Source organism: Dipodomys merriami, unplaced genomic scaffold (genome assembly GCF_024711535.1).
Source record: "Dipodomys merriami isolate MVZ:Mamm:240054 unplaced genomic scaffold, mDipMer1.0.p SCAF_12, whole genome shotgun sequence".
NCBI lineage: Eukaryota > Metazoa > Chordata > Mammalia > Rodentia > Heteromyidae > Dipodomys > Dipodomys merriami.
Genome location: NW_027202493.1, coordinates 39,101,935 through 39,123,220, shown reverse-complemented (window position 1 = coordinate 39,123,220; position 21,286 = coordinate 39,101,935). Strand labels below are relative to the sequence as shown.

General features: G+C 40.6%; 1 protein-coding gene across 2 annotated transcripts in view; it reads right to left on the bottom strand.

The window, feature by feature from the left end:
• The window catches only part of Ppp3cc (protein phosphatase 3 catalytic subunit gamma), a 60,393-nt gene that overhangs the window by 18,338 nt on the left and 20,769 nt on the right, over nt 1–21,286 (bottom strand). For both annotated transcript variants that reach the window (XM_070016616.1, XM_070016615.1), the window contains exons 2-8: nt 19,695–19,892; nt 19,260–19,384; nt 16,803–16,914; nt 11,391–11,536; nt 9,291–9,430; nt 3,477–3,554; nt 3,300–3,394 (exon numbers count right to left, since the gene is read on the bottom strand). In XM_070016616.1, coding sequence (XP_069872717.1) covers nt 3,300–3,394; nt 3,477–3,554; nt 9,291–9,430; nt 11,391–11,536; nt 16,803–16,914; nt 19,260–19,384; nt 19,695–19,892 — 894 coding nt within the window. The remainder of the gene's footprint in view (nt 1–3,299; nt 3,395–3,476; nt 3,555–9,290; nt 9,431–11,390; nt 11,537–16,802; nt 16,915–19,259; nt 19,385–19,694; nt 19,893–21,286) is intronic.

Sequence of the window (21,286 nt, the reverse complement as noted above, 5' to 3'; positions counted from 1 at the left end):
GAAGATGACACAGAACTAGGGGGAATCAGGGAAAAACATACAACACGGGACCCAGCAGCTGCACTGGACATTGACCAAAATGAACTAAGCAACTTAATGGCAGCGATGGGAGAGAGGGAACAAATGGGAAAGAAGGAACAGCTGATGCTACGCAAAACAAAAGAAATGTACATACCACCCAATGTGGAAGAAATAACTGTATCGCAAAGCTCATAGAACTCATATGTTATAGACTGTGATAGACAATTTGCTCCAGGAAAGTTAGAATGTGTTTGTGACTTTAACTGAGCATCACTATCCCATAATACTGTGAAATTTGGGGAAATATGTAATCACTTAATCACAATAAAAAATAAAAAAAAAAAGTAAGACACCACAAAAATAACCAAAGCAAAAGGGAGTTGGAGGCATGGTTCAAGTAGTAGAGCACCTGTTTAGCAAGCTTGAGACTTTGAGTTCAATCCCCAGAATCCGCCCCCCAAATTAAAACATACAAAACTGATTTTGTGTATTTCTTTTCCAGTGGACAGGAAAGCAAGCAAGTAAACAAAAACAAAGCAACACCAAAATAACAGGAATAAGACCCTTAAAGACCACAACTTAAAGGTCTTTTATATAACCAGTGGAACTGAGAAGTACCTGTAAGGTTAGTGATACCTTAGTAATAGGGTATAAACAATCCCCCAAGCTGAAAGAAAAAAAAAAAAGAAAAGCAATAGAACAGAAAGAAAAGGACAACAGAATCGTATTTCTTTCTTTCTTTTGGTGCTGATTCAGAAGCTTGAACTCAGGGCCTCACATTCTCACTTAGCTTTTTTGCTCAAAATTGGAGCTCAAACACTTAAGCCACACCTCCACATTTAACTTTTTGCTAATTAATTGGTGATAAGAGTCTCACACACTTCCTTCCTTGGCTGGCTTCAAATCATACTCTTCAAATCTCAACTTTCTGAGTAGCTAGGATTACAGACATGAGCTATCAGCACCTGCTAAAACTGTCTTCTGCAATTTCAAGAAAAGAGACATTTATATAGGGACTGTCAACAGGGATTGTTTCAGATGCCATCTTCTCTGCCCTTTCCTAAAAAAAAAAATCTTAAGTCCAGGAAATTGCAAGCATTTGTTGTGTTATTGGCAGTGGTGGTTTCTTTGTTTGTTTGTTTTTGGCTTTTTGGAGAGAGCAAAAGGGAAACACACAAATGGAGGGAGGAAGGATAAACAAATGAACTATGCAACTTGTGGGCAGAAAACTGGGGGAAAGGAAAAGAAGGCGTTACACTGTCCAAGAAGAATTATATGCATTACCTAACTTACAGAATTGTAACCCCTCTGTACAATTCTTTAATAATAACAATATAATTAAAAAACTATTTCAGGAAATTAACTTATATGTTCAATAAAACATTTAAGAAAGCTTAAAAAAAAGCTTAAAAAAGCTTAAGAAACAATCAAGGAAAATATGACTATTTTAAGATAAAGTTTACCAGTGATAGTAATAAAGTTACTATTTTGAGATTAACATCATCTCACAGTTGACAGAAAACTCAGGTAGAATACACTGTGACTAAAAGTTCACTGAAGAATAATTAAAACTTTTAGAATAGAGCAAAAAATAAACTGGCACTAAGTTATTTAGTCATTGCTGATCTGAGTGCATGATTCAGCTTTGCGTATTGATAAATCCACCAGGCCAGCAATAGATACTTCGAATAATAAAGTTTAAAAATGTATTGAGAAGAGAAAGTTTTCATTACAAATATGATGTGGGCCATAAAGTGTCCTTTACGATGTCTTTTTGTGTATGTGGTGGTACTGGAACTTGAACGCAGGGCCTTGTCCTCTCAATCAACTTTTTCCCTCACAAGCTGGTCCTCTACCAGTTGAACTAGCCTTCCAGAATCAGTCTCTTGCTGATCAATTGGAGATAAGAGACTTGGATATGTCCGCTAAGGCTGGATCTGAACCTCAAAACTCAGACCTCAGCTTCCTGAATAACCAGGATTATAGGCATGAGCTCCCTTTGTGCTTGGTTCCCTTGAAGGTGTTACACAACACAAATAGGACATACTGTTGGCAAAAAAGGAAACCAGAATAAATCAAGTTGATAATACACTGAAAATACTAGGAAAAAAGAACTATGTAGGATGAACTGGGAAGTAAAATACTGTAGAATAGAATAAGACTTCATGGAGAACAATGACAAAAGCAAAATGCTAAGAGAGAACTTAAATGTGTGTGAATGTGCGTGCACACATGCATACACACACACTCATGCTACTGCTGATCCTGGGGCCTCGGTGCTGTACCTGAGCTTTTGTGCTCAAGGCTAGAGCTCTACTACTTTAAGTCACAGTACCATTTCCAGCTTTTTGGTAGTTAGTCTCACAGATTTCCTTGCCTGAGCTGGCTTTAAACTGCAATCCTCAGATCTCAGCTCCTGAGTAGCTAGGATTATAATAGGTATGATCCACTGATGCTTGGCTTAAGAAATGATTTTAAAAATAGATAACAAGGGGCAGAGCACTTGCCTAGCAAACATGAGGCACTTGGTTCTATTGCTAGCATGGCAAAAAAGAAAAATAAAAAGAGCTGGGCACTGGTGGCTCATTCCTGTAATCCTAGCTCCTCAGGAGGCTGTGGCTCAAGTGGTAGAGTGCTAGCTTTGAGCAAGAGAGGCTCAAGGACAGTGTCCAGGCCCAGATCAAGTCCCAGAACTGGCACAAAATATGTGTGTGTGTGTGTGTGTGTGTGTGTGTGTGTGTGTGTGTGCATGTGTGTGTTTTAAAACATGCTGCAAGACTGGGTACAGCTACTCAGGAAGCAGGGATCAGGAGAATCAGAGTTCAAGGCCAGCCAGGGTGAAAAGTTAAGCAAGATCTCAATATAGAAGTCAGGCATTGTAGTGAATAACTGTAATTCTGGCTATGTAGGAGGCCCACTGGTAGGACGATCAAAACTGGAGGCTTTTCCCAGGCAAAAATGAAAGATCATACCCCAAAAATAAGTGAGACAAAAAGGGCCAAAAGTGTGGACCAAATGGTAGAACGCCAGCCTAGTAAGTATGAGGCTCTGAGTTCAAACCTTAGTATCACTACCACCACCAAAAAATAAAGGAAGGGCTAGGTATGTAGTCCAGTGATTGAGTATGTATTTAGCATGCATAAGACCCCCGGGTCAATACCTAGCACCAAAAAATTACAAATAAATAAATACAACAATAAAAATAAGATAGGCATACAAAATTAAACTGTAGCTCAGACTTACTCAAAAACTCAAAAACCGCTGGACTTTTTTTTTACCTTTATTGTTATAGACATCTAGGTAATTGGGGGCAGAGAAAATTGTAATAAGTGATGGAAAGCCCGTTGCCTGATTCTTCCTGTACATTCGATACCTAGAAGAAAGATGACAGCCCATCTATCTTGATATTAAAAGAACTCTGAAATGGTATTTGGAACAATTTTAATGTAACTTACCCAGCATCTTGCGCTTCGTGAGCTCTAATTATTGATAATAAACTGTTGTTCTGCAAAAATTCACAAGCTGCAGAGTAACTGGAAAGGAAAATTAGAAAACATCCAGAATTAATATAATTATTTAAAATAATTTTATTTAATAAGAGGAAGAAAAAAGCCAGTATGAGTTACTATTTCAAAATGACCTTGAATTTTTATTAAAAGCTTAGCAATCACAACTTCTTTTTTTTCCCTCTTTTCTAGCACTGGAGTTGGACTTACAGTCTTGCGTAATGAGGCAGGTGCTCTACCTCTTCAGTCATGACTCTGAGATTTCTAGGGATTTTTTAAAACTATTTTATTTCTGAGATACTGTTTTGTTTACTTTGTCCCCACACTGGCCTAGAAATTGTGAACCTCCTATCCATCTCCAAAGTAACTGGAATTATAGACATGTGTCACTATGCCAGAAATAATTCTATTTTTGTTTCACTATTATACCTTACAAATCAAACATGACAATAGATAACCTCAGACCACGAAGAGCTCCCCATTTTTAATTTCTTTTGTCTTAACCCATAACTAATAATACATTAAAACTCTTCTTGGTATCTTGATACAAAATACAAATATGCATTTGTATGTATTATAATACGAAAATGTATTGGGCTGGGAAGGTGGCTCAGAGGTAGAGTGCTTGCCTTGCCTGCCTGAGGCCCTGGGTTCGATTCCTCAGCACCACATAAGCAAAAAGAAAAAAGCCGGAAGTGGCGCTGTGGCTCAAGTTGTAGAGTGCTAGCCTTGAGCTGAAGAGCTGAGGGACAGCGCCCAGGCCCATAGTTCAGGCCCGCGACCAGACCCCCCCCCAAAAAAAATGTATTATAACAGCATGCATGGACATGTGTGCACATATACAGTATTACAAACTGAACCTGTGGTTTTCTTTAACTTTTTTTCTTTTTTGTCAGTAGTGGGGCTTGAACTCTGGGCCTGAGGGCTGTCCCTCAGCTCTTCAGCTCAAGGCGAGCGCTCTACCACTTGAGCCACAGCACCACTTCAGGTTTTATAGTGGTTTATTTGGAGATAAGAGTCTAACGGACCTTCCTGCCCGGGCTGGCTTTGAACTGTGATCCTCAAATCTCAGTTTCCTGAGTAGCTAGGATTACAGGCATGTGCCACTGACGCCCGGCTTCTTCAACATTTTTTGTCAGTTCTGGGGCTTCAACTCAGGGCCCGGGTGCTGTCCCTGAGCTCTTTTGCTCAGGTAGGCTAGCACTCTACCACTGTGAGACATAGCACCACTTTTGGTTTTCTGGTGGTTAGTTGGAGATAAGAATCTTTTTTGGGGGGGGCAGGGGAGCCCGGTTATGGGGCTATATAATTCTAGGCCTGGGCGCTGTCCCTCAGCTCTTCAGCTCAAGGCTAGTGCTCTACCACTTGAGCCACAGCGCCACTTCCGGCTTTTTTCTTTTTGCTTATGTGGTGCTGAGGAATCAAACCCAGGGCCTCATGAATGCAAGGCAAGCGCTCTACCACTGAGCCACCTTCCCAGCCCTGTGAATAAGAATCTTACAGGTACTTTTCTGCCTGGGTTGGCTTTGAACTGTGATCTCTAGATCTCAGCCTTCTGAGTAGCTAGGATTACAGGTATGAGCTACCAGTGCCTGGCTCTAAAAATATTATTAGTTTTTTGAATGACAAATACTTGATATGAATAAATGTAAAATGCTAATTTAACCTGGCATTATCCAGGTGTTAATCAATCATTCAATTTGTAGGACAGGACCATGTTTGCTAAGTGCTTTTTTTTTTGGGGGTCTGGTCGTAGGGCCTCAACTCTGGGCCTGGGCGCTGTCCCTCAGCTCTTCAGCTCAAGGCTAGCACTCTACCACTTGAGCCACAGCGCCACTTCTGGCTTTTTTCTTTTTGCTTATGTGGTGCTGAGGAATCGAACCCAGGGCCTCAGGCATGCAAGGCAAGCACTCTACCACTGAGCCATCTTCCCAGCCCCGGTAAGTGCTTTATCATTTGAGCTACACCCCTAGTTCTTTTGCTTTTATTTTTCTGATGGGTCTTGAGTTAACTTTGCCCAGGCTGACCTCAAAGTATGGTCCTGTCTCTATTTCCCCAAGTAGCTGGGATTACAGCATGTACCACCACACTCAACCCCTAATTATCTAATTTTTTCTAATCTTCATTTCACATATGCTCACTAGAAAAAAAAAATTACTTTTAAAATAGACTATAAGTAGCCTGGCACAGGTGGCTCACACCTGTAATCCTAACTACAGAAAGCTGAGATCTGAGGATTTCGGTTCAAAGCCAGCTCGGGCAGGAAAGACCATGAGACTCCTATCTCTAATAATCCACTAGAAAACGGGAAGTGGTGTTGTAGCTCAAGTGGTAGAGCACTCACCTTGAGCTGAAGAGCTGAGGGACAGTACCCAGGCCCAGAGTTTAAGCCCCATGACCAACAAAAATAATAAAAATAAAAATAAAAAATAAAATAGACTGTTAGTGACAACATCGATATGTCAGAATAGATAGTCTTTGTCCAAACACAGACTAAGTGCTTTAGTGGGGCCTTGACGATGAGGCAAGAAGTTGTGGAACCTTGTGAAACACAAGAATAAGGAAGGCCACTTTGCAAAGGTAGGATCTCTATCCTAGTCCCAGCTGCAGGCCCTGAGCAGTCCAGCCTTTTGTGCAGTAATTCCAGTCCTACTTGTTCAAATCATGCCAGGAGCTTCAACCACAGCTAGGCCCCTAGGAGGAGCCATGGCTACTAACTGTGCCTCCAGGAATAAACTTGCCAACAGAGGACCAGAAGCCACACTGTAACCATACTCCAGCTCTACTGTGGTCCAGATAAGACCTGCTTGCCCAGACACATGCTGGGATCCACAACTATCCATGGTCATCGTAAAAGAATTGGTGACTAGTCCCAAATGCAGATCTGAACCAGCCCTGTGACCCAGCTTGAATATCATTCTAGCAAATTCCAGAGGCACTTGGGTCCACTCAGGGACATGCCTACCCATGCCCTCACAGAAGGCCTACCAACTGTGGACCTTACTGTAGTCCCATGGTTTAGCTCTCAGCCTGTTCAACCACCATCTCAGAGTAGCCTCATTGGTCTAGGAAACCAGCATGAGAAGGTATTTATTTACAAAACAAACTAGTGTGAAGACTAATGTGTAAAAACTAGAGAAGATGTGTGTGTTCTTCTAAATGCAAGCACCAATGTAAGTATACCAGTATCATAAAGAATTGAAAGACCCCCTCCCCAACCAACCAGGCCCTGAGCCTCTTTGTAGGGGAACAGAGTTTTGTATCTAACCAAGCTATTTCTGGCTTCTGTAACATGCTTTGCTAAGAAAATTATATTACCCCCACACTCCCCCTTTGATAACTAACCTCACCAGTTAATCAATAAGCCCACACCCTACTAACTAATCCCACCCCGCAGTCAGCCCCCTGGTGTGAGCGAACGACAGGTGCTGACTCGGACAAAGGTCACTTCCTCATACCAAGGGCCGGAGACACAACTCAGCATGTACACCGAGGGACCCCCTCGAACAGTGATTGGCCAAAACATATGATTTGTTTTAAAAGGATTGGCTGCCTGCGTGCAGACCAGGTTGTAACACTTTAAATTTACTGGCTGAAAAAGCGCGGGCTCTACTGTAACGGACTGAGGGGTCCCATAAAAGGACCATCCCCAGGACTGCTCAGGGCTCCCAGCCACTGACCTGAACCTTGCGGATCTCGAGGTCACGTGCACCTGGGAACCTGGGCATGCCCAAATAAAACCCTCTTGCTTTTGCATCTGGTGTCGCCTGACTGGTGCTTGGGGCAGGGAGGTCCTGATTTGGGGGACACCCGAAGTCGGGGGTCTTTCAGAATCAGGCAAACAAGACACCATCAAAGAAAATTAATCAAGCTCTGGGAACCCTAAAGAAATGAAGATTTTGTGAATTGCAGGACAAAGAACAGACTGAAAGAAGCTCAATGAACTGTAAGAGAACACAGACAACTAACTGAAATCAGAAGAATACAGAAACATAGCCTCATACCTGCAATCCTAGCTACTTAGGAGGTGGAGGCTGAGACCTGAAAGAGCATAGGTTTGGTTTGTGCATGTGGTTTGTGCCACAGCACCACTTCTATCTTTTTCTGAGTTGTTTATTGGAGACAGGTTTCATAGACTTTCCTGACTAGGCTGGCTTCAAACCACAATCCTCAGATCTCAGTCTCCTGTATAGTTAGGATTACAGGCATGAGCCACCAATGTCTGGCTAAGGATCACAGTTTTAAACCAGCATGGGTAGAGAAGTTTGAGAGTCTACCTCCAATTAACTAGCAAAAGGCAGGTATGGAAGCTATTCAAGCTAGCCATGAGAAGCAAGCAGAGTAAGCACAAGGCTTCTGTGTTCAAGTCTGTGTAATAGAGATTTTAATAAAGACGTAGACACCATTAAAAAATTAGAAATTCTGGAGTGAAGAATATAATGGCTGAACTTTCCCTGTCCTTCATCTTGTCTCCTACTTGGCTATATAGGAACAAGTGGCTGGACCTGACATGTGGAACCCTGGAGTTTGAGTCTGAGGAATAAAACTAGTTTCACTGTCAAATTGAAATGTTGAAATTAAAAATAATTTATTTATAGTCCAAGCACTCTTGTATCTTCCTATTTTTGAATGGCAAAACACAACAAAAGCTCCCATGTGACCTTTAGGATAACAGCCAACTTCCAGGAAGTGTCTTAGGCTTAGATCACAATCTTGTTCTTTTTATATCGTTATCTATACCAGTGGTTACAAAAGCTGGAGAGTTTCAAAAACATAACAGGACTCCTGTCTCAGACCTAATGAATCAGAATCCCTGGGGAAACAGCCAAGATTCGTGTGTGTGTGTGTGTGTGTGTGTGTGTGTGTGTGTGTGTGTGTGTGTGTGTGTGTGTGTGTGTGTGTGTGTAAAAGTGCACGCGTGCTGGTCCTGAGGCTTAAACTCAGTGCCTAGGTACTGTGTGTGTGTGTGTGTGTGTGTGTGTGTGTGTGTGTGTGTGTGTGTGTGTGTGTAAAAGTGCATGCGTGCTGGTCCTGAGGCTTAAACTCAGTGCCTAGGTACTATCCTTGAGCTTTTTCACTCAAGGATAATGCTCTACTACTTGAGCCACAACTCCATTTCTGGCTTTTCTGAGGTGATTAACTGGAGATGAGTCTCACAGACTTTCCTCTCCAGGCTGGTTTGGAACTGTGATCCTCATATCTCAGCCTCCTGACTAGCTAGGATTATATGCATGCGCTACCAGCACCAGGCTGATTATTTTTTAATGAAAGTGCATAAATGATGTTCAAGAACAAATGATCTAGATCATTTAGTCACTGAAAGACATCCAGGCACTTCTTTGGGTATAATACCTAAGAAAGTATAAAACTGAGGAATTTAATAAGCATATGCCTAGTATGTGTGAAGCCATAGGTTTAATTCCCCATATCATGAAAGAAAATAAACAAGTCACTTTACTATAGATGTTTGAGATATCAAGGACTTAAAAATAACTTGATGTGGTCTGGGAATGTGGCTTAGTGGTAGAGTACTTGCCTAGCATGCATGAAGCCCTGGGTTCGATTCCACAGTACCACATACACAGAAAAAGCTGGAAGTAATGTCATGGCTCAAATGGTAGAGTACTAGCCTTGAGCAAAAGAAGCTCAAGGTCAGTGCCCAGGCCAAAGCTCCAGGACTGGCAACAACAACAACAACAACAAAACCTTGATGTAATACATCACAGCTTCTCTCATTCTTTTCTCCTTTGAGGATTAGCTTACCTGAAAAAGTAAGAGCATCCTCGGACAGTGTTGTGCGTATAATGCTCCACAGTCTTCTCACTGCCATAATCCTCTGAGGGATCAGACCAAAGCAAGTCACATACTGCCCCAAAGGCAGGAGGTTCAACAAACCTGTCCAACTGGAAGATAAAAGAAAAGCCAAAAGAAAAAAAAAAACATCAGAAAAGCAAAAGGTCAAAAATGCCCTCTACCTACAGGAATGTTATTGGGAAAGGAGACAGCAGACCCCAGAAGGGTGTTCCTGCAAAAGAAAAATGAACATTTTAAATTTTAGATACATAATTTCTTATTATTTTCTGTAGTAATACTTATAACTATTCCTGTCATCTACCCATATGGTAGAAAAAGACCTTTCCATATCAGTCTGAAAGCAGTACTCATTCCATTCAAATGTGAAATCAACTATTGCAGAAACACACCATTTGATCTTTTTTTTTTTTTTTTTGTGAGTCGTGGGGGCTTGAACTCTGGGCTTGGGGCTGTCCCTGAGCTCTTCAGTTCAAGGTGAGCGCCCTACCGCTTGAGCCACAGTGTCACTTCTGGTCTTCTGGTGGTTAATTGGAGATAAGAGTCTCACAGTCTCACTGGGACTTTCCTGCCTGGGCTGACTTTGAACTGTGATCCTCAGATCTCAGCCTCCTGAGTAGCTAGGAATACAGGTCAGATCTCAGCCTCCTGAGTAGCTAGGAATACAGGTGTGAGCCACCAGTGCCTGGACTATTTGATCTTTTTAAAATTTATTTTTATTATCTTTAAATAGTTGTACAAAGTATTTATCTTCTCTTTGGGAGGTCTAGTACTTGGGTTTGAATTCAGGGACTCCCATTCACTAAGCATGAGTTTTGCCTCTAATTTGAAGTGTAATACTTTAGAAAGACTACGTAAAGATAATTCCAATTGGGGCTGGGAAGGTGGCTCAGTGGTAGAGCGCTTGCCTTGCATGCATGAGGCCCTGGGTTCCATTCCTCAGCACCACATAAGCAAAAAGGAAAAAGCCGGAAGTGGTGCTGTGGCTCAAGTGGTAGAGCGCTGGCCTTGAGCTGAAGAGCTGAGGGACAGTGCCCAGGCCCACAGTTCAGGCCCCACAACCGGACCCCCCCCCCAAAAAAAAAGATAATTCCAATTGTCCATGAGAGCCAATGTTACCAGAAAAGCAAGGTTTTATACAATTGTTCTGTTCATTGTTTATTTCATTTCAATAGACTATTACAAAAGAATGCTAGTTTTATTTTGTAAAAGGCTTTTTTTCCTTTCTTTCTTTTCTTTTTTTTTTTGCAGTGGAGTCATTTCAGTATCAACCAAAAGCTTTTAGTCACTACTGCTTTAGTTAAGAGCATAAAAATTCAGAGAACACCAGTAACTAGAATAGCCTATTGTTAAGACAAGGCCTTCTGAAGTCAGGAGCTTTTTGTTAATACAACTGATGCAGAATTTACATGCTAGGTATTTAAGACAATGAGGCAGACGAAAAGCCAGTTCATGCAGGCATGCAGGTAACCTTTTTACACTGAGGAGTCGTCTTTTAATTCAGAGAAAAGTTTTATGAACAAAATAATCTTTAGTTTTAGCACCTATATGAGAGAACTAAGAGAACAAAAAGGTTAAGAGGGAAAATACAGATTCTTAGAAATAATCACCATGTAAGGTAGATGCAACAATTAATCATCTAAAAGGTTAATGTCAATGAATTTCATAGCTAGCAAAGTCCTCATCCTACAGATTCCAATTTCCAAATTTCACACACATACAAATATGCTAAGAAATTACATAATTTAGTCAAGGCTACAATCAGTGGCAGACTGGGATTGGAACTTGGTTTCTTCCTTTCTGGCTGTGATGTAAGTTTCAGAGCTGCACTCTAAGAATGTTACACTTCTAGCCAGTAAAGGCAGGATTTAATTTTAAAAAGAAGAATATTTCTGTCATATATATATATATACATATATATATATATATCAATGTATTAACAGTAGTTGACTTACAGTAAGATCACAAGTAATTTCTATTTTCTTTGATTATGTATATATTTACAAATTAAGATGTACTGGTTGACTGTGTATGTGAATAAGATTTACTTACTTTCCTAATGTCATCTAAAGAAGTAATTTCAGGTGACATTCCTCCATGTATACAGAGAAACTGTTGGTTTAAGAGGGCAGCAAGAGGAAGAGAGTCAAATGTATTCATACATGCGTCATACACGTGTTCTGAATATTTGATCCGACCTACCAAAAAGAAAAAAGAAATAGGGAAGAAAAGCTACAATAAATGAAAAAGGATATAAACAGAAAGTTTTGAAGGTATTCAAAACCATCTACTTTGGGCAAATTTGAAAATCATCTTGTTAAAAGATCTTGGAAAGCCGGGCATTGGTGGCTCACGCCTGTAATCCTAGCTACTCAGGAGGCTGAGATCTGAGGATCACTGTTCAAAGCCAGCTCAGGCAGGAAAGACTGTGAGACTCTTGTCTCCAATAAACCACTCAGAAAATCGGAAGAGGTACTGTGGCTCAAGTGGTAGAGTGCTAGCCTTGAGCTGAAGAGCTGTGGGACAGCGTCCAGGCCCAGAGTTCAAGGCCCACAACCAACAACAATAAAAAAGATCTTGGAAAAGTTGTAAAGAGCTAACAAAATCTATCTCCCTAAGACAGGCATGACCTGGGACTAACTTCCTGACTTTGTTGCCCTAGAAACCTGGTAAGGCCCCATTTAGCTGTCTTATTAGGCAGCATTGTTTATGGTGAACATTATCTAGTTACCTGGTGGGAGTCTACAGCTTTGGGCTCCTCTACAGGAGGTGACTCATAACTGGTATGATCCTTTGGGACCATGTAAACTCTGAAATAAGGGGTTCATAAGAGATACTGGCACTTAAGATGCATGAGGCTTCTCAGCTAGGGTGGCTTCCTGATTTATAGATTCTGTTTCCACAATACCATTAACTGTTTCCTCACTCAATTTCGTATATTTTGTTCATGATTTTTTACAATTCATAGATAAAGGACATCCTGCCTCTGTTTTGTGGGAAAATGTTAGGCTTAATGAATTACATTTTTAAATGAGCAGCAGGGTTTCCACAATTCTCTAGAAAGGAGAGGCCATGAAATAATGGGTGGAAAAATTAAAAATGAGCTTTTCTTCTCTGGTGCTAAGGTTTGGGTATGATTTGGAAGGGTTCATAGATTGGAGAGTTGGTCTAACATCATCAGATGGTGATTTGAAACCTTTTACAAGGAGGAATCTTCCTAGTGGAAGTTACTAACCTTAAAAGGAATGAATGTAATTTTTATGAGACCATGATTGTTCTCACTACATAGTTGTTATGGAGGAAAGCTGGGTCATGAGTGGCAGCACACATCTATAATCCTATCTACTCTGGAGGCAAATACACGAAATTCAAGGCCACTCTGGGCCTTATCATAAAAATAAAGCTTATGGCTTATATCTGTAATTCTAGCTATTCAGGAGGCTGAGGATTCAAAACCAGCCCAGGCAAGAATGTCTGTGAGACTTTTATCTGCCTTAAGCAAAAGCCCATGGACAGCACCCACGATCTGATTTCAAGCCCAAGGACCAGTGTGTGGCACGCATATACGCAAAACTGTGAACCCACGAACACACATACATACACATACACACACATAACTCATTGGGAATAAAGTCTGCTGAAAGTAATACCAAAATCATTTGTGCCAGTATTGGACTTTTCTTCCAAAAACTCTGTAAGCCACAGCTCTCAATTTCCTTTGTAAGAGCCCTAAGCCTCAATATAGGCTTTTTAATTTGCCTAACTATATTTTCTTAACTTTCCAATGAATACCTAATCCTTGCATATTATATTTACAGTATTATTGGAATTTCTTACAGGTTCCCAATATGCCCATCTGTGAGCTGCACAGGCAACACAGCACGTGGCCTAGAACTCGACTGTCTCAGTCAGTTTGAACCTCACCTCTGCCCCCGGTACCACCTCATGAGATATTGAGCTGATTTCACTGTGTATTATGGTTTTCACATCTGTAAAATGGGCACAATAATAATATCTACAATTCAAGGATGCTATGAGTATTAAAATGCATTTAAATGTATTTAATGATATCTGGATCATAGTAGTGACTATGTACATATAAACCAAACAATTATTCAATCCTCACAGAAACTCTCTAATGTACATTACTATAATTTAATATACTTATAATTTAAAAGCTTAGAAATTGAATTTAACCAACCAGATTTACAAGTCACTGACAGAATAAGAACTTAAACCTCTTCAGGCTCTTAACCACCTCTCTACACTACTCCTAATCATTTTCTTTCTTTTTCTGGTTATATGACAGTTTGAGCTCAGGGCTTCATACTTTCTTGGTAGGCACTCTACTGCTTGAATTATACACACGAGACCCAATTATTTTTCTGTGTGTGTGTGTGTGTGTGTTTTCCCATCATGGGGCTTAAACTCACAGCCTGGGCACTATCTTTTGAGTTTTTTCACTCAAGGCTAAGGCTCTACCATTTGAGCCACAACTCCATTTCTGGCTTTTTTTTTGTAAGTCATGGGGCTTGAACTCAAGGAGCTGTCCCTGAGCTTTTTTGCTCAAGGCTGGTGCTCTACCACTTTGAGCTACAGCGCTAGGTTAATTGGGGTCTCACAGACTTTCCTGCACAGGCTGACTCTGAACTATGATCTCTGATCTCAGACTCCTAAGTAGCTAGAATTACAGGCTTGAACCACTGACACCCAGCTTCTAATCATTATTTTTAAATAAAATATTTAATATAACTTAAATAGCCAAATAAGATTTCCAAAGGTTAAGCAAGCTGAATCAAGTGTTTTGTTTTCATTAAATTTCTTGAGCTATGTCCTATAAAACAATACTCATTACAGTGAACAAAAAATGTATTCTAGACATAGGGTCATATTGATTCAAATTCTAATGAGTATCAATAATATAGTAATAAAACAAGAATTCAGAATTCAGTGATTTTTGAGAGCAATGTTTACAAGAAAGAAATCACAACTAATTGAATATTTGTTCTAATTTTTATTTGTTTGCATTAAAAATCAGTTAACAAATATAAAGGGCTAAAAATAATAAGGCTATGAAAAAGTACACTGTACATATTATCACCACTTAATAGACAACCAATTTCTCGATGTTTTCAGTTTCTTGGGTTAATTGGGGATGAGTCTCCCAGAGTTGTCTTCCAGGGCTGGCTTTGAATGGTGATTATCAGATTTCAGCCTCCTGAGTAGCTAGAATTACAGGTATCAGCCACCAGTACCTGACTTTGAAAGACTTTTTTTTAAGTCTTCATTCTCTAAAAATTTCTTTTAATAATCATGGCCTTTCCTTTCAGGTTCTGCTGGGAAGAAGGCACCTAGGGCAAAAGCCATCCCCAATGCTAGAAACTACTGGCAGCAAGAGTGCGAGTAGAAAGTGCAAAGGGGGTAAAGAGGAGGTTACGGGGATTGGAGGGGGAGGGGATTGGGAAGTTTGAATTATGTTACAAATACATACATGAATACCCACATGTATTCACACATATAGCATAATTAAATCAACTAAGCATCGCTTGAAAATAGGAGATGGAGGAAAAGAATTAAGTTAATATAAGAGGAGTAAAGTTATTCAAAGTATCTTATATACATCTATGGAACTATCAATGAAACCTTCTTTTACTAATAATGTATGTTAACAAAACAAAAGAAGGGCTGGGAAGGTGGCTCAGTGGTAAAAAGCGCTTGCCTTGCATGCCAGAGGCCCTGGGTTCCATTCTTCAGCACCACATAAGCAAAAAGAAAAAGCCAGAAGTGGCGCTGTGGCTCAAGTGGTAGAGCGCTAGCCTTGAGCTGAAGAGCTGAGGGACAGCACCCAGGCCCAGAGTTCAAGCCCCACAACCGGACCCCAAAAACAAAACAAAACAAAACAAAAGAATTAATGTGAGTACCCAAAGTACCACAAAACTGAGATCTACCTATTAATAAAAGAATTTGTGAGTACTGCATAAACACTGAGTTTTAACCAACAGACAACAGCTTCAAAGAGCTCATTTACTTTTCATTATTAAGTAGTTGTACAAAGAGGTTTGAATTCCATAAATCAGGCTGTAAGTACAATGTATCTTGATCAAAGTCTCCCCCATTTTCCCTCATCCAACCCTACCTCTCAAGTTATGTAGTTCAATTTTTACATAACATACACTGACTATAATGAGTGAATTTGCTCACCTTTCCTCCCACATTCTTATGGCGCCTCTCTCATTGCCCCTGTCCCCCAACAGAACCTTCTTTTTTTGTTACTGTTATTGGTCATGAGACTTGAACTCAGTGCCTGGATGCTGTCCCTGAACTCTTGCACAAGGCTAGTGTCCTACCACTTTGAGCCACAGCACCACTTCTGGAGATAAGAATCTCATGGAATGTCCTATCCAGTCTGGCTTTGAATCATGATCCTTAGATCTCAGCCTCCTGAATAGCTAGGATTACAGGTCTGAGCCACCAGCGCTTGACTAGAAACTTAATTCTTTTTTTTTTTAAATCAGTTATGGGGCTTGACCTCTGAGTCTGGGCACTGTCCCCTCAGCTCTTCAGCTTAAGGTTAGCACTCTACCACTTGAGCCACAGCACCACTTCCAGTTTTCTGGTCGTTTATGCGAGATAAGAGTCTCATGGACTTTCCTGCCTGGGCTGGCTTTGAACCATGATCCTCATAGCTCAGCCTCCTAAGTAGCCAGGATTACAGGTATGTGCCACCAGCGCCCTGCTTAGAACCTTAATTCTTTTTTTTTTTTTGGTCCGGTCATGGGGCCTGAACTCTGGGCCTGGGCGCTGTCCCTCAGCTCTTCAGCTCAAGGCTAGTGCTCTACCACTTGAGCCACAGCGCCACTTCCAGTTTTTTTCTTTTTGCTTGTGTGGTGCTGAAGAATCGAACCCAGAGCCTCATGCATGCAAGGCAAACACTCTACCACTGAGCCACCTTCCCAGCCCTAGAACCTTAATACTTAACAGGAAAACAAAGAATAACCAAAAAGAGGAAGGAGAAAAACAAGATGAATCATTTGAGTTCTATTAATAATCTTTTATCTCTTTCATTTCACTTTGACAGAGTGTTGCTAGGTAGCCCAGACTGGCCTCTAACTTTCAATCCTATTCCCTTAGCCTTTTGGTTGTTTTTTTTTTTTTTTTTGGTCCGGTCATGGGGCCTGAACTCTGGGCTTGGGCACTGTCCCTCAGCTCTTCAGCTCAAGACTAGTGCTCTACCACTTGAGCCACAGTGCCACTTCTGGCTTTTTTCTTTTTGCTTATGTGGTGCTGAGGAATCAAACCCAGGGCCTCATGAATGCAAGGCAAGCGCTCTACCACTGAGCCACCTTCCCAGCTCTTGGTTGGTATTATAACTGTGCTCCACCATGCCCAGCACTCTTTTCTCTTTATATTTGACTTACTTGGGGACAGGCTACAGAATAACTAAAAAGGAGTGATTATACTTACATTCCTGTTTGAAGGTGAAATATTCTGTAAGATGCCTGCATTCATGATTTCCTCGAAGCAGATAGAATGTGTCAGGATAATTAATCTTTAAACCCCATAAATACAGCACACACTACAAGACAAATCCAAGAATAAAATTTTCTTTGTGACTATAACACATAAAGACAGTTTATATAAGTCCAAATGGCTTACTATGATGACACTCATTGCCACTGCCAAGTTGAAAAAGAGGAAATCTAGCTTCTGAATAGGGTACCTTTGTTGTTCTATAATGTAACAGAGTATAGTAAGATGTCTTCATAGAAATCAGTTTCCATATTCTACCTAATCTACAACTCTCTGAAACACACACATACACACAATTTTAGTCCTAAAATCTGCATATATAGTTATAAACACAATAAAATAAGCTTGTATTATGTCTTTCAAACATCCATACTTTTCTCTGTGTGTGCACGTGCGCAAGCACGCGTACCAGTTTATGGGGCTTGAAATCAGGACCTGGGCTTTGTCCCTGAGCTACGTTTGCTCAAGGCTAGTGCTCTACTGCTCTACTTCCAGCCTTTTGGTAGTTTATTGGAGATAAGAGTCTCATGGACTTTTCTGCCTGGGCTAACTTCAAACTACAATCATGGGATATCAGCCTCCTGAGGAGCTAGGATTACAGGTGTCGGCCACCTGAACCCGAACATCTATACTTTTTTTTTTGGGGGGGGGGTCCGGTCATGGGGCCTGAACTCTGGGCCTGGGCACTATCCTTCAGCTCTTCAGCTCAAGGCCAGCACTCTACCACTTGAGTCATAGCAACACTTCCGGCTTTTTTCTTTTTACTTATGTGGTGCTGAGGAATCAAACCCAGAGCCTCATGCATGCAAGGCAAGTGCTCTACCTCTGAGCCACCTTCCCAGCCCCACATCCATACTTTTTATTTAACTGTCTTAAAATGTGGGAAGCAACTAGGAGGCTTTTGAATGACAGCTGGCAAGTATGGACACTTACTGAACAGCAGGAAAATAGAACTACTTTCTTAGTTTATATCATTAACTTTTTGCCTTCATATTTGACACTAAATTTTTGTCACTAGCAGATAAAATTATACTTTTTGCCACTTAACTAACTTGTAGAATCAATTTTTTCCCCAGTACTGGGGCTTGAACTCTGGGCCTAGGCACTGTCCCTGAACTCCTTTTGCTCAAGGCTAGCATTCTACTACTTGAACCACAACTCCACTTTTGTGATTAACTGTAGATAAAGAGTCTCATGGGCTTCCTGCCTGGGTTGGCTTGAAACCATGATCCTCAGATCTCAGCCTCCTGAGTAGCTAGGATTACAGGCAGGAGCCCCAAGTGCTCAGTTCCATTTGTTTTACTGTTTATCATTCCTTGGGCAGCTGCTTTGAGCCTTAGGTAAAATAGTTGGTTTGTATTTGAGTGAGTGACATAAAGATTAAATCTTTTGCCACTAGAAGGCTTATTACATTGAGAGTCTCACACCATGAAGGATAGGCAGGAATGACAACATTAAAATGCTAAGGCAAGGGGCTGGGAAGGTGGCCCAGTGGTAGAGTGCTTGCCTTGCATGCATGAGGCCCTGGGTTCGATTCCTCAGCACCACATAAGCAAAAAGCCGGAAGTGGCGCTGTAGCTCAAGTGGTAGAGCACTAGCCTTGAGCTGAAGAGCTGAGGGACAGCGCCCAGGCCCAGAGTTCAGGCCCCACAACCGGACCCAAAAAAAAAAAAAAAAAAAAAATGCTAAGGCAAGCAGACTGTTTTGAATCTCATATTCCGAAACTAAGATTATTTGTACTGAAGTCATTCCACTTTTGAGAAGCATGTGAGTTGAATATGAATATATTATATATTTCACAGTATTCATGACCTAGTACTAGGTTCTTAATTATTTTTTATTTTACACATTAAAGCATGTGATTGTTTTTAATTCTAACCATGTTCCTACATTCATTTCTCAAAATATATAAGGGTACATTATAACATTTCACTAACTTAACTGTAATTTATTTTTCCCCTTCAATGAATATCTATTAGATGCTTACTTGCCATGTACAATAGTACCAGAAATTACTTCTACAATAAGCTAAGTGCCTGCTTAATCTAAAGTTAATTGTAGCCAAGCAGCTTATGGTCTTATAATTAGGGTCAGCTAATCCAAACCCTATTTAGGTGAAAAGGGTCCTTTAGATACAGCCTGTACACTATCTTCAAAGAGGAAAGGTTAATAAACACTTCAACTTATTTTCAAAATTGGCTTTATGCAGCCTTCCATATGCTAGAGAAAGAGATTTTTGTTGTATCAGTTAATGTTGAAAGTAATAAGGTATAAATTCTAACAGTGTACACATTTTTATTTCTTCTATTCAGGAATGGAAAGCAAACTTTTAAAAATAAATTCTCTTAAAAGAGAATATGATAGGTCCAACACACCGAGGTTAATTTTTACCTCTATACTGAAATAGCCTCTATCCACATAGTCACCCAAAAAGAGGTAGCGTGTATTAGAAGGTGATCCTCCAACTTCAAACAACTTCATCAGATCAAAGAATTGTCCATGAACGTCACCACACACTAGGCAAAAAAGACATGTAAGCGAAAAGTTATGTCATAGGAGAAATAAGGCATTATGCTAACAAGTATTGATTTAAATTACTTTAGATTTTGCTGTATTACTACACAATTATAGTTAATCTACTGATACTAAATAGTCCTCCTGGAAAAAACAGACATTTGATATTGTTATTATTTCAAGGAACAAAAACCATCTAACCAGTCCTAATATAGTCTCAAAATTCCTAGAAAAGTTATCCCACCACTTTGTGGTTAGTTATATCACTTCTCAGAATTGCTTGAATCTCAACAGCACCTTTTATTTTCCTACCTGTGATTGGAGATTCCACATCAATCATTGTATCCTCTTGTTTCAGGATGGCAGTCCCATCGTTGATTATCTTCAAGGCTACTTCCTCTTCCACTCGGCCTTCCTTTATCAAATGTTTTTTCAAAACATCCATTTTAGGTTTTCCATTCTCAAATACTTCCTTCATAGTAAGCCTTTGAGTTGGAGGAAAGGGGACACCTAGAAAAACAATTTGAAATACTTAAAGTACATAGCTAATGCTGGGCACTGGTGTGGCTCCTGTCTGTAATCCTAGCTACTAAGGAGGCTGAGATCTGTGGATTGTGGTTCAAAGCCAGCCCAGGCAGGAAAGTTCACGAGACTCTTATCTCCAATTAATCACCAGAAAACTGGAAGTTGAGCTGTGGCTCAAAGTGGTAGAGCATTGGCCTTGAACAAAAAGAGCTCAGGGACAGTGCACAGGCCCTGAGTTCAAGCCCCACAACCAACCAAAAAAAAAGGACATAGGTAATAACCAGGAGCATATTTCTTTTATGTAGTAAATTAGATCAAGTAAACCACCAGAATTTCGTTCACAACAGAATTATCTGAGGAAATTTCTAATACATTCTGAATTATCTTATTCTAAGATATATGATCAACTTAAAAAGATGTCTGCTGGGTACCAGTGGCTCATGTCTGGAATTCTAGCTGCTAAGGAGACTAAGATCTGAGTATTGGATTGCAGTTTGAAGCCAGTTTGAACAGTAAAGTCAGTGAGACTCTTATCTCCAATTAATTACCAAAGAGTTGGAAGTGCAAGTATGCCTCAAGTGGTAGAATGCTAGCCTGAAGCAAAAACCCCGAGTTCAAGCTCCAGGAGCAGTGTGTGTGTGTGTGTGTGTGTGTGTGTGTGTGTGTGTGTGTGTGTGTGTGTGTGTGTGTGTGTGTGTGTGTGTGTGTGTGTGTGTGTGTGTGTGTGTGTGTGTGTGTGTGTGTGTGTGTGTGTGTGTGTGTGTGTGCGCGCGCGTGCGCGCGTGCGTTGGAGCAGCATGTGTGTGTGTGTGTGTGTGCGCGTGCGTGTGTGCGTTGGAGCAGCGTGTGTGTGTGTGTGTGTGTTGGAGCAGCGTGTGTGTGTGTGTGCAGCGTGTGTGCAGCGTGTGTGTGTGTGTTGGAGCAGCGTGTGTGTGTGTGTGTGTGTGTGTTATGTGTATGTGTGTGTTTGCCTGCCATTTCAAAACCACCAAAACATGACCTGACACTGATACATTCAGGTAAAACAAGCTACAAGTGAGACACATTTTACACAATTATTAATGTCTTTATCTTCCTATTAGTGAAAAAAGTGTTAAAAAAAAAAAAAAAAGAAATTGTAAGTAAAATAGAACAAGAGTAACTGCTGGGTGTCAGTGGTAAGATAGCAACTGGAAGCCAGTCTGGGCAGAAAAGCCAAACTCCATCTCTACAATAATCACCAAAAACATTAGACTGGAAGCATGATTCAAGTAGTAGAACACCAGCTGAACAAGCAAGCCAGAGGTTCTCAGTTCAAACCTCCACAATGACCAAAAAAAAAAAAGTACCAGCTGTGGAGGATGAAGACCACATGTGCTCAAGTAGTTACTCCTTAACTT